This window comes from Etheostoma cragini, chromosome 10, assembly GCF_013103735.1.
Source record: "Etheostoma cragini isolate CJK2018 chromosome 10, CSU_Ecrag_1.0, whole genome shotgun sequence".
NCBI lineage: Eukaryota > Metazoa > Chordata > Actinopteri > Perciformes > Percidae > Etheostoma > Etheostoma cragini.
The window spans coordinates 16,359,717-16,371,253 of NC_048416.1; the positions used below are offsets into that span (position 1 = coordinate 16,359,717).

Sequence of the window (11,537 nt, forward strand, 5' to 3'; positions counted from 1 at the left end):
TTTTCTTATTGCAGGTCTTATCTAGTCTATCCAATGTACCACAGTCTATTTATTTTACTGTAATGTTGTCAATATATGTACGCCGGTGTATTAGTATTTTGTCAAGTACACAGTTTCCTGTGCAGTACCGAAACTAGAAACACAAGAACATAAGCTACCGGAGGAAACACACATTCCCCAAATATACAGTGTGACACAAGTGTCAGTATTAGAGTAACATGCTTAAAAATGTAAAATCTTTGCATTAATCTTCAAACTTTGTATCTTTAATGGTCAGAGCACTCCATTAGGGTTGTGTGTGGTCATGTGCCTGCGCAGGTTGCTGGGGTTGTTGAAGCTCGCGTTGCACTGATTGCAGGTGTATGGCTTCTCTCCAGAGTGGGTCCTCAGGTGGATCTTCAGGCTGCCGTTCTGCGTGAAGCGTTTCCCACATTGCGTACAAGCGTACGGCTTCTCCCCAGTGTGAATGCGCATGTGGATGCCCAGTGTATTCTTATTGATGAACGACTTACCGCAAAAGTTACAAAGAACGGGCGATTCTCCGGTGTGACTGGCCCTGTGAACAATCAGGTCTTCACGGCTGAGGAAGTGCTCGCCACAGAAGCTGCAGTCCAGAGATTTATTGACACCGTGAGGGAAGACATTCTGCTGCTGGGCAAACTGGCTGACAAGACTAGGGTGTCCCACTTGACCATCAACTCCTACTATTTGTGTATTTATGGCAGGATTAAATGCTGTTGAAGCCATTTTGTTGGAATGAGTTTGTTCCAGTTGGCCATTTCTGTTATCCTCCGTTCTTCTCATCGGGGCTCTGTCAATAGCACCAGTGGTGAAATTCTGGAGACTGTCATGGATGGCGTTATGGTCAGGAGACAGAGAGCTAAAAGCCTGGAGTTCAGAGACAGTGAAGAGAGTGTCGCGCTCCTCCTGCAGAGGTCCTTCCCCTCGTCCGTGAACACTCACAATTCTCAGCTCCTTATTATCACTAGTCAGGCGGGACTCTAAATTCGGAGTCCCTGTAGAAACATCACCCTGCATACTGGAGCTGACAAAGTCATTCTGACCTTAGAAGACAAACCACAAAAACACATCAGAATCAGTGTTTGTGTATGAAACCTTAAGACTGTGAATTATTTGCAATTCACAGCATTACTGAACTGTACTGAATGACTGACTGACTTAAATACAATAACTACAGTAATGTTTACCCAAAACGCCCTCTCTCTTGTACTGATCAACCAGTGCTTGACCAAAAACAGTTGTGTCATGACTGAATCATGCCATTCATCATATTTCAATGATTGTGGTGTTGTAATCAATCAGCCTTAATGCCGACACATTGACATCCGACCTGACATATGCTTTAATATATTGAAACCTATATACTATTGCATCTGTTGTTTACCCACCTACCACTGGCCCACATCCTCCAACGTCATCTTCATCTTTGATCAGGATAACATCTGGGATCTCCATGTTTGCAAACTGACAAATAAGAAAACATATGTATGAGCAAACCACATTTTTAACAAAACATTAGTTCCTGAAACTTGTACTGTATTTACCTCCACTTGAGAGTCAGTGGTGGAAGGCTTGTTCTCCGATTGTAGAGAAATAGAAACAACTTTGCCACCCGTCTTTTGAGCCACTGGTGGCTTAATGACAACTAGAGGGGGAAAAGAGACCAATATCCAAAAGCATCAATGTCCTAAACATGCAGCACATTTGGAGATTGTTCATTGTTCATCAATTTATCATGCTCCTAGCTGTAAAGTAAAAATATTTACAGATTAAGAGCTTCATCATTGGCAACATGGTGGCGCTCTTGTACCTAGCATTATTTATTAATTAATTTATAGTATTTGGTATCCCATATTCCATAGACCTCCCATAGACCAGCCCATCACGGAAGGTTTGTATCATGTAGACACGCCAACAGTTTCATATATGTATATGGCCATGTCTAATTTACATGTCTAATGGTACATGAAAGTGACTTTGATGAGGGAAGTAAGTAAGAACGCTCGGGCGACGATCTTTCCCTGTTTATATTTTACTGTACTGGAAATTAAGGAGCTTTTATTGCATAATTCATAGTTGTTAAAGCATGTAAATTTGTTGTGAAGGATGGAAGTATAATCGGGTAGTTTTGACAGCATTGATGAGACTTAATAACCCCAAAAAACCTTCCAGAGGACCCACCCAACAAAAGCTTTTCTTTTATTTATTTTTGTTATTTATTCAGATTTCAGATGTATTTTTTTTATAATTTATTGGGCCTTTTAAGGCCTTTTGTTGTCACAGGACAGATAAAGACTTGAAAGGGGAGAGATGGGGAATGACATGCAGCAAAGGGCCGCACGTCGGAGTCGAACCTGAGGCTTCTGCGTAGAGGAGTAAACCTCTATGTATGTGCGCTGCTCTACCAACTGAGCTAACTAGGCCACAAAATGTCTACATTTATTCATAATGTTTTCCTAATAGCATCAAATTGTTGAAAATAAACTCTACCTTCTTATCTTCAACAAAAACACAGAACGTTATAGTCTTCACCGTCAGAGGTGGCATCTCAATTTCCCTGGTCTGAAGCCAGCTCTGCAGATCTCTCTAGAAAGATTGGACCAACTCATACAGAAAAATGTTCTACAGTCTCAATTACCTTGTTTCGCAAAAACACTATTTATTACTACTTATTGAGTAGATTTAATTTACAATTTTAAAGTTGACGTCTTTTAGCTAAGAGGAAATGAGAAATAACGTTCTCTTCATTGCTTAACTTCCCCATCTCCAAATTCTTTCAATATATATTTTCTTCTTAATGGGTTAGTGTAATAGTCCTTTAATAGGATATTTCTAATAACTTTGCTAGAAAGCCACGGAAATCACAACTATTGGTTGGAGTCTGAGTTGAGCAAAAGTGGGTTTACAGTTTATAGTGGGCCGCTGCTAATACACGCACTCCCTGAAAACCGATATATGCAGACAGCAACATGGTACAACACAAACATCACAATGTAATGCACAAGACAACACACAGTTCATGTGGACACATGAAGAAATTTTTTGAGGTGGCATTGAGAGGGTGAGAGAAACACAGATCGAGGCAGACAGACGGATGTGGGGCAGGATGGGGGGGGGAGTGTATGGTGGGTGTGTGAGATAGTGAGTTGTGTGTGCAATGTTAGCGTCAAACTGTCTGTGTTGTTAAAATTCCCCTTATGAGGTCATAAGAAGCAAGGTAACCTGCCCGCCCAGAGAATTTGTCCACCCATGAGAGAGAGACATCATGGCTTTCAAACAAGCAAAGTGGAAGTTGGTCAAGACCACACCCCCAGCCTCCACCTTTCCTCCCCTCTCTCCTCCTCAAAAGCTACAGACTCAGAAATGGCACATAGCCTACTATGGAAAACACATGGTGGGACTGGCTCTAGTGGCTGTAATTTTGCACCAAGGCGGAATTTTAGCAATGAGACTTCAGATACAGTATTAGGAGACCACTAAGGATCCAAGAGAGCACCATGTCATGGGACCTTTAAGTTTTGTTTTTGTTTTTTTGTAAGTGAATACTCGTTACCTTGGGGTTTAGCACGGGGTTTGGGTGTACTTCCTCTGATAGGGGTAAAGCGGCTCACCGGTCGGTTGGTCCTGGTCTGCAGCTTGAGAGAGAAGAGCTCGCTCCTCATCACCTTCATCCTCATCCTCAGGGCTTCGTTTTCCTTCAGGCTCTGGGTTAGATTCAGGCGGAGAGACGCCGAGCTCACCGAGAAAAGCTGACCGATTTCCGCCACCGCCGCTTTCACCAGCACGTCCATGATGGACAAAAGCTGCGACTCCACATCCAAACTGCCCGGCGCCATGTCTGTAGACACGTTATACTTTGCTGCCAACGAGAATTATTAAGGAAAAAGAGCGACACAATCCTTGGGTTACTCACAAAACTGACAACACAATGGCCTTTGGGTGTCTTCTTCTTCTTTTGATTTGATGGCGGGTTGCAACCATTACTTAAGGTGCATACCGCCATCTACTGTATCGGATTATGTAACACTACAACCAGACTACATCATAGGAATTTAATTCTCAAAATAAAACAAAAAAACCCACTAAATTCTACTAAATAGTCCTATCTCCTTCAAACATTCTATCACCGTTGCCCGTGTGTCCTGTACCCCTGTAGCCTAACTGTTGTTCCTAGAATGGCAGTAGCTCAGTCCGTAGGGAGTTGGGTTGGTAACCAGAGGGTCACTGGTTCAAGTCCCCGTATGGACCAAAAAGTATGGAGTGTCGATTGGTGGCTGGAGAGATGCCACTTCACCTCCTGGGCCCTGCCAGGTGCTGTTGAGCAAGGCACTGTACCCCCCCCTACCCGCTTAGGACGCTGGTTCGGCTGGCAGCCCACTCACTCTGGCATCTCTCCATTTGTGCAAGTATAGATCCTGAGTGTGTGTGTGTGTGTGGTTCAGGACTGTGTGTGAACTAAAAAAATGTGGACACAGAGTGTAAATTGTAATTTCATGTTTTTACTTCCGAATAAGTTAAATCCAAGTTTGAAGCTTAATCATTGCATCTGGGAATCTTTCATAAGTATATGGAAGTGAATAACCTTTATTTAGGGCTGTGCAATTAAGTGTTGATCGCAATTTTGATGTTTGATGTCCCCCCATAGGGGATCAATAAACAGATTAAAATTAAAAAAAATAATTAAATTAAGGTAGCCTACCACTCCCTACCTGTTTTGCCAATCTCAGCCAGGACAGTATCAATTCAATTTATTCTGGATGGATTCCGGGAAGGGTCAGGGATAGATTTTAGAATTCTATTTTGAGGCCACGAAATGATAGGTTAATGTGTGCCCACGAGATACAATTCGTTCGCACGATTTAATTAACTCATGGCCATGAGATTCAATTCATTTCCACATTTTAATGAACTTGTAAGCATGTTTTATTTGTTGTGGCTGTAGCTAGGTAAAGATGGAGTTTATTTATTCAAAGTTCAACCAGTTCTTTATAGACTGCCGTTTCTCTCTTGAACATTATACAACAATAGCGTTATTACTAATAAAGAAAACAATATATTACCTAATTGGTTCAAACTTTACAATGGATTTAAACATTTTAATAAAGTGGTGTTTACCCATTTTAAATACATTCATAATCTGTTTTTGGCAAATGTCTCAGTAAATCTGAACCTTCTTATAAAGCTTCTTGATTTCTCACATACCAACATTATATTAATACAACTTTAGTCTTCTCTATAGAATGTAATATATTATTTGTTTCTCTGGCAAAAACGACAATAAGTTTCCATTGTGACTACATCATCTATCGCATTGTTGTCATCTTTGCTGAACATGACATATCCCTTCAACACAGAGATTTAAAAGTTTATCATACTATATGTATATATGTATATGTAAATGTAAATGTAAATGTGCTGTATTTATATAGCGCTTTTCCAGTCTTAACAACTGCTCAAAGCGCTTTTACATATACAGGGAACATTCACCATTCACACACATTCATACACTGTGGCCGGGGCTGCCGTACAAGGTGCCACCTGCTCATCAGATAAACATTCACACACATTCACACTCCGATGCGCAGCACCGGGGGCAACTCGGGGTTCAGTGCCTTGCCCAAGGGCACTTCGACAACAACTCAAGGGGCGGGGATCGAACCACCAACCTTCCGATTGGCAGGCAACCGCTCTACCACTGAGCCACAGCCGCCCCCTAGTATATATATATTACACATATTTTTAGCTATAAACACACAACAAATAAAGGAATTTAACATTTCTTTCTTTATGTGCTCAGCTCACAACAAATTATGCAACAACAACACAGCATGTACACCTTCAAACAGGATATCACATAGTTATTCCAACACCAAACTAAGACTTAATTCATTGGAGATACAGCAACCCTCCCCAATACTTTTGTTCTTTTCAGTCTTTCTGTTTGTCGTCAGTATTTCTTTTAGGACTCAGCCTGGACTAACACTTCCCCTTCTCCCTCCGTCTCACAGCTGTTTGGTGCATTTTCGTCCTCATCAGCAACCTCTGGAACATCTCCCTGTTTCTCTTCTTGGCTTTCCAATGTCCCGTTCTCAGAAGACTCTCCCCTGTCCTTCTTCGGTGATTCCTCTCCTTTGTCTTTCTCCTCTTCCTCATTAGAAGCCTTGTCTTTCTCCTCCTTTTCTTTGTCCTTCCTCTCTTTCTCTATTTTGGAGAGGCTGTGGCAGAGGGACTGGACATATGTAAACACACACATGGGGTCCGGGTTTTTGCCCATCATGATCATGTCACCCACTTCAAGCAGAGGGCAGCAGTCGGCCAGGGACCTTCCAGGGAGTAAGGTAACAGGGACAGAGGAAAGGAAAGGGAAAAAAAGGCGAGAGCTGAGATGAAACAACGCAGTGACATAGTAACTAAATAAACAGAGAGAGAGAGAGAGAGAGAGAGAGACAGAAAGTAAGTCCTGACCTTCTTACTGTTTGGGTATGGCAATTTGAAATGTGCAAAATAGGAATCAACAAATCAGTCAATTTAGCGGGTAAAACATTTGGTGAGCAGCAGCCTTCTTTAACAAAGACTTTTATCCAGAAAATTGCACTTAAAGAAAAATTCAACATAGCCAATTCTAACTATCCATTCTGAGAAATTTTACATCTTCCTCTCTAGTCAGATATTCCAGTTTGAGGAAATAAGGTGCATGGGGTTTCAAGTTTTTAATTTATTCCATGTGCAAAAAAGCACTTTTAAACCTACAATAGCTTAATTTTGGCCGCTTGGGGGAAGTAGAAACAAGTTATGAACACAACATTGTTGTACCATCACATTGTAAGTTAAATTGGCAAACGTGTCCAACTACATCCAGCTGGTATGAGCAACATTACCGTTCATTTGGAGTTGTGTTTTCGGCCACCCTTTTAGTCCAATATTTACTCTCCTTTTATCTCAGTTTTTTTTCTCTCCACCAACCCCTGAGGGAAATATCTGGCTCTTTAGCTGCTAAATGCTCAACCGTGTTTACCAGCTGCTAACTGTGGCTGTCTGGTGTTTGCTGTTAAGCAGGCAGTGTGTAGAGGGCTTTCCCTGAAGAAGACACTATGAGAACAGTGAGAGTGAACCGAAACGGTGAACTTGCAGCCCAACAGCTAAACAATGAGCTAAAACTCACTGTAAAGCTCTATAAAGCCAAGAAGAGCCTTCGATTCAGGTGATAATTCTCTGTATGTTTATTTCTATGAGCAACCCCTTTCCTATTGTCACATTGTTTTAACATTGCCATTTCAAATAGCTTATTGTTTCAAAATATTGATTCTAACTGCTTTAATTTGAATACACTCTAAACTGGTTAAACTGAACATGAAAAACTGAACATGAAGATGAAAATAAGGGGAGAGAATAAATACTCCATACTCTGCAGTCTGGAAGGCCAGAGTGAAGTTTTTCTCCCTTTCCTTTGGATTCAGGGAGCTGTAGTCAAAAGCATCAGGAAAGAAACGATGGATCAGAGCGCAGAACGCCAGCCCATCACACCAGGATGACGAGAAGTTTTCTATGTTGACACCCTAAAAGGTCAAAGGACATGAAGATAGACACACCAAGGCTTATTTATATTGTTCTGTAAGTTCTCTGTTCCCTAATCGAGATGGAAATCTTGAAATTTTGGGGATAACGATTATGGGTCAAACTCACCTCATAGTTGCGAGTCTTGTTGCGACACCACTGAAGCATCTTCTGTTTGATTGAAGCTCCTGTAGCCGCAGCTATAGATGACCTCTGAATTTTGAAGTTGCGGGGTGTTGGTGTCCTAAAAAGATGTCACAATATTTTAGATGTCCTACTGAAACCCTGCTGTTACTTATATGAGGTACTGGGTATCGTACAATGACTTACTCTGGTGCACCTTGTTGGAACTTGGCAATGATGTCGTTTTTAGCAGCTGCTCTAATGGAGCGTGCAGAGGGTCTTGGTCGGGAGAGAGAAGAAGAGGGAGGACCACTCTTTCTTTTGGGTTTCCCTTGCTTTTCTACCTGCTTAAGCTTGTCTTTTGTTTCTACAGTCACTTCCTCAACTTGTTTTTTCTTCACTGCCCCTTTTGCTACTTTTTCATTCACATCTTTTTCTGCTCCTTTTGCCTTTTCATCTGTTTGACTCTGTTTTACTCTGTCTTCTTTCTCTTTGGTTTTATCCATCATCTCCTTGCCATCTCTCCCAGTCTCACAACTTTTTACTTCTTCCCCCTTCCCATCTTTCTTGTCTTCCTTGCTCTCCCCCTCCCCATCTTTTTCTCCACTTGTCGGTTTAGGATCTTTCACGTCGACATCAGTGCAGGCTTTGTCTTTCTCGTGTTCAGCTTCTTCAGCGTCACCGTCAAAATGTTTCAGTGGAGGAGTCTGGGGCTTGTCTGTATCTCCAGCTCTTTCCTCCCCTGCTTTGTCCTGCTCTGGTACTGAATCCTCCTCCCCCTTCTCCCCAACTTCCATTACCCCATGACCTTCTACTGTCTCCCTTGCTGGAAGTTCTCTCCCTGTGTCTTTACTCTCCTCGAGCTCTGGCTCATCTGTCTGCAGGACAAGCATAAAACAGAGCATCAAATTCATCTGATAAAAGTTATAATGTGTGTTTGTGCATCTGCACACATTTCTGTAGATATGTACAAATCACACTTGTACATCTACTTCTAACAAGCACATCTGTTGATCAATATGCGTTGCCCTTTTCATCTTTTAGAGTGTTTAAATTTGAAATTGACTTGTACATCACATTAAAATCTAATCAAATTGAGCTTGTTCCACGGGATTTAATTTGATGGTGTGTTGATGGTTGGCTTGTAATGGACAATTATTCAAATTTCCAATATAATCTTTCTCCCTTGGCCACAGCTGTTTCTGTTCAAAGTCATTGGCCAAATGACATACTAAAACATATTTTTATTTATTAGGATGATGTATCTTACATCTGCTTATACATTTTTTAACATTTTTAACCAAGTGGAGCTGTACACCACCTTTTCACTCATCAATGTTTCATGCAAATCTTTTGAAAAATGAGTCTGACAGGGGCGGCAGTGGCTCAGGTGGTAGAGTGGTTGTCTATCAATTGGAAGGTTGGTTGTTCTATTCCTGGACCTGCAGTACCATATCAAAGTGTCCTTGGGGCAAAACCCTTAATCCTTATTGCTCCCAATGCTGCTCCAGTGGTGTGTGAATATGTGTGAATGTTAATCTGATGAGCAGCCTCGGCCAACAGCGTGTGGATGTTTGTGAATGTTCACCTGGACAATGTAAAAGCACTTTCAGAAAAAGCACTACATAAATAAAGTCTATTTACTAAGCCATGGTGAAAGTATATTCCGTGGCTCACCATGACCTCTGCCTCACTTCATTTATTTATAATAAACATGTTTATTAGTCTGGGAGCTGATGAAGAGTGTAAGTAGTGGTGTGCAAACTACTGAATTTACTGAAGCATGTTTGAAATGTTTACTATTCCCACACAATACTGACAATAAATGATTGCATTTGGTTGTTATCCTGCTCCAGTTTCACATTTAGGTTTCTGTTTCATTGAATTAATAAATAAAAAGATTCTTTATAAATCTGGTCACAATCTTTTTTGAATTATTAAGAACATCACATCTTTTTGAAAGGTAACCTTATGTAAGATGTATTAAAATTAGTATCCACTCTTTACTATAAGGATAATGTTGTCGTCATGCCAAAGAGCATTATGTAATTTGAGACCTGAAGCTCTACTCTGGGACTTGTTTAGTATTTCACTTATTTGAATAAGGCTGAGATGTTCAACTCTCCGATGAAACGTTTGCCTTTTGTAGTTTTTAAATCCCAACTGAACCAAAAATTCAGGTAAACTTGATCCCAATGAGAACTTTTCAAATCCACAACTAATCAACAAGCAAAAAATCCTTGGCTTTCAAAAAAAGAAAAGAAAATCTTCAGGGATTTCAGATTTCATAAAAACAAAATGCGGCATACAGATTTTTTATTTTCGAAATGAATGTGATCATATTTGAAATACTGTACACCTGGTGACATGTCACTGCAGGAGCAGTCACACCAGGTCAGGCCTTGCACCGGTGACTCATCAGAGCGAATAGGAAACTCCATGTGTGTGTTTGTGTGCACATGTGCATTATACTTTGCAAAACTTGTGTGTCTCTGTGTGGCCTGCTGTCCTAACACGACACCTGCCATGGTCACAAATACACTCACTGCCTATTCCTGGTGTACGGAGCGTAAAACAATTTGAAAACTTTCACGCTGCAATTTAATATAACATGCAAAAAAAGACACCACAGACCTGGTTGCTGTTGTTGTTGTTGTTGGTGTCAGTCTGGCTGGTTGTCTCTGTAGCACCAGATGTCTTTTGGCTGGGCGATTCTCCATCCATAATGTCCAGAAATATCTGTTTATTCACTGGATCACAGGTCAAATCAGACTTTCTTTTAAACTAATGCTCCAGGACTCTAAAATGATCACTTCTATCTTTCCTAGAAATTTTTTATTTAGTCAGAGGTCCCACTTTACAGGAAGCCTGCTCAATGTCTCACTCTCTGCTTCTCACTACTCTGCTTTGCTTCCCTGTCTCCCTTTTTCTCCCAGTCTCTGTCAGCACTGCCCCTGTGTTTGGGACATGTGTGTTGGTTTGTGGATATCCGCCTTTACCCCCTTCACCAGACACCCCCACCTTCTGCTTTGTGAGGATGCCTATGCTTCTTTATCTGACCTTTTGAACAACGTGGGGTCCCGAAATAGAGTCACAGTGACATAGGCGCTATCCAACAGGCCAGACAGCTGCGTCTGCTGTAAAAATACGTCGCTGTACACACATTGCACACGTTGGTGCATTCAGGCAGTCCATTGAACATGCTCACAGACTTGCAATCTATCACTTTCTTTTCGCTCTTCATATTATATGTTGATTTGGAAATATAAACCTATTTGATTATTGCCTAGAGTCAGACAAGCACTTTGATGCCACTCTTATGTTTGTATGGTAAAGGGGAAACAACTAGCTTAAATCTGTCCAAGTAACAAAATCCACCTACCTCTGAAACTACCTAATTGAGAAATTGTATCCAGTTATGGGGTGCAGCGTTCTGATTTTAAGATTGGATATCGGCCCCGATATTGACAAATTAGCTGGATCGGTGATCGGAAATCGGCCAATCCAGTTTTTTTCCCTCCGTCGCAGCACATCCTACATTATACATCAGCAGCATGTGTGTCGCATGCTGCAAGAGTTGAGTTCGGCGTTAAGCAACATGGAGTGAGCAAAAGAGTTGGCTGTGTGGAAATATTTCACCTATGCCACGCCAACTAATTCCTCGGCTGTTTGCAATGTCTGTAAAGTAAATGTCTTTAGGGGTGATGGTACTGGTGCAAAGTACAATACTACCAATTTAATCAAGCACCCAAATGTCACCATGTGAATTCAGTACATTACATCTATGTTACTTTGTCTCATTAGTTAGAAAGTAATGTTTAGTTAGGAAAGTCTGGTAC

The 11,537-nt window shown here is 41.2% G+C and overlaps 2 protein-coding genes across 2 annotated transcripts; both read right to left on the bottom strand.

Moving 5' to 3' along the window:
* Window positions 1-244: 244 nt before the first annotated feature.
* LOC117951461 (zinc finger protein 350-like) lies at window positions 245-3,955 on the bottom strand. The gene is made up of 4 exons (XM_034883164.1): window positions 3,575-3,955; window positions 1,566-1,666; window positions 1,410-1,485; window positions 245-1,064 (listed from the first exon to the last, which is right to left on the bottom strand). Exons 1-4 carry the CDS (start codon window positions 3,855-3,857, stop codon window positions 274-276), a joined length of 1,251 nt encoding a protein of 416 aa, XP_034739055.1. The 5' UTR covers window positions 3,858-3,955; the 3' UTR covers window positions 245-273.
* A 1,832-nt stretch (window positions 3,956-5,787) lies between these two features.
* Window positions 5,788-10,822, bottom strand: smtnl1 (smoothelin-like 1). The gene is made up of 5 exons (XM_034883157.1): window positions 10,333-10,822; window positions 7,906-8,576; window positions 7,705-7,819; window positions 7,426-7,577; window positions 5,788-6,344 (listed from the first exon to the last, which is right to left on the bottom strand). Exons 1-5 carry the CDS (start codon window positions 10,420-10,422, stop codon window positions 5,981-5,983), a joined length of 1,392 nt encoding a protein of 463 aa, XP_034739048.1. The 5' UTR covers window positions 10,423-10,822; the 3' UTR covers window positions 5,788-5,980.
* Window positions 10,823-11,537: the final 715 nt, after the last annotated feature.

Coding starts and splice junctions, on each gene's coding strand:
- smtnl1 (XM_034883157.1), bottom strand. CDS start 10,422: ATGGATGGAGAATCGCCCAGCCAAAAGACATCTGGTGCTACAGAGACA. Junction 7,820..7,905: donor TTCCAACAAGGTGCACCAGA/GTAAGTCATTGT, acceptor ACATCTTTTTAG/GACACCAACACCCCGCAACT. Junction 6,345..7,425: donor CTGGCCTTCCAGACTGCAGA/GTATGGAGTATT, acceptor ACTCCCTGGAAG/GTCCCTGGCCGACTGCTGCC.
- LOC117951461 (XM_034883164.1), bottom strand. CDS start 3,857: ATGGCGCCGGGCAGTTTGGATGTGGAGTCGCAGCTTTTGTCCATCATG. Junction 1,486..1,565: donor CCACTGACTCTCAAGTGGAG/GTAAATACAGTA, acceptor CTTATTTGTCAG/TTTGCAAACATGGAGATCCC. Junction 1,065..1,409: donor AGGATGTGGGCCAGTGGTAG/GTGGGTAAACAA, acceptor TTGTCTTCTAAG/GTCAGAATGACTTTGTCAGC.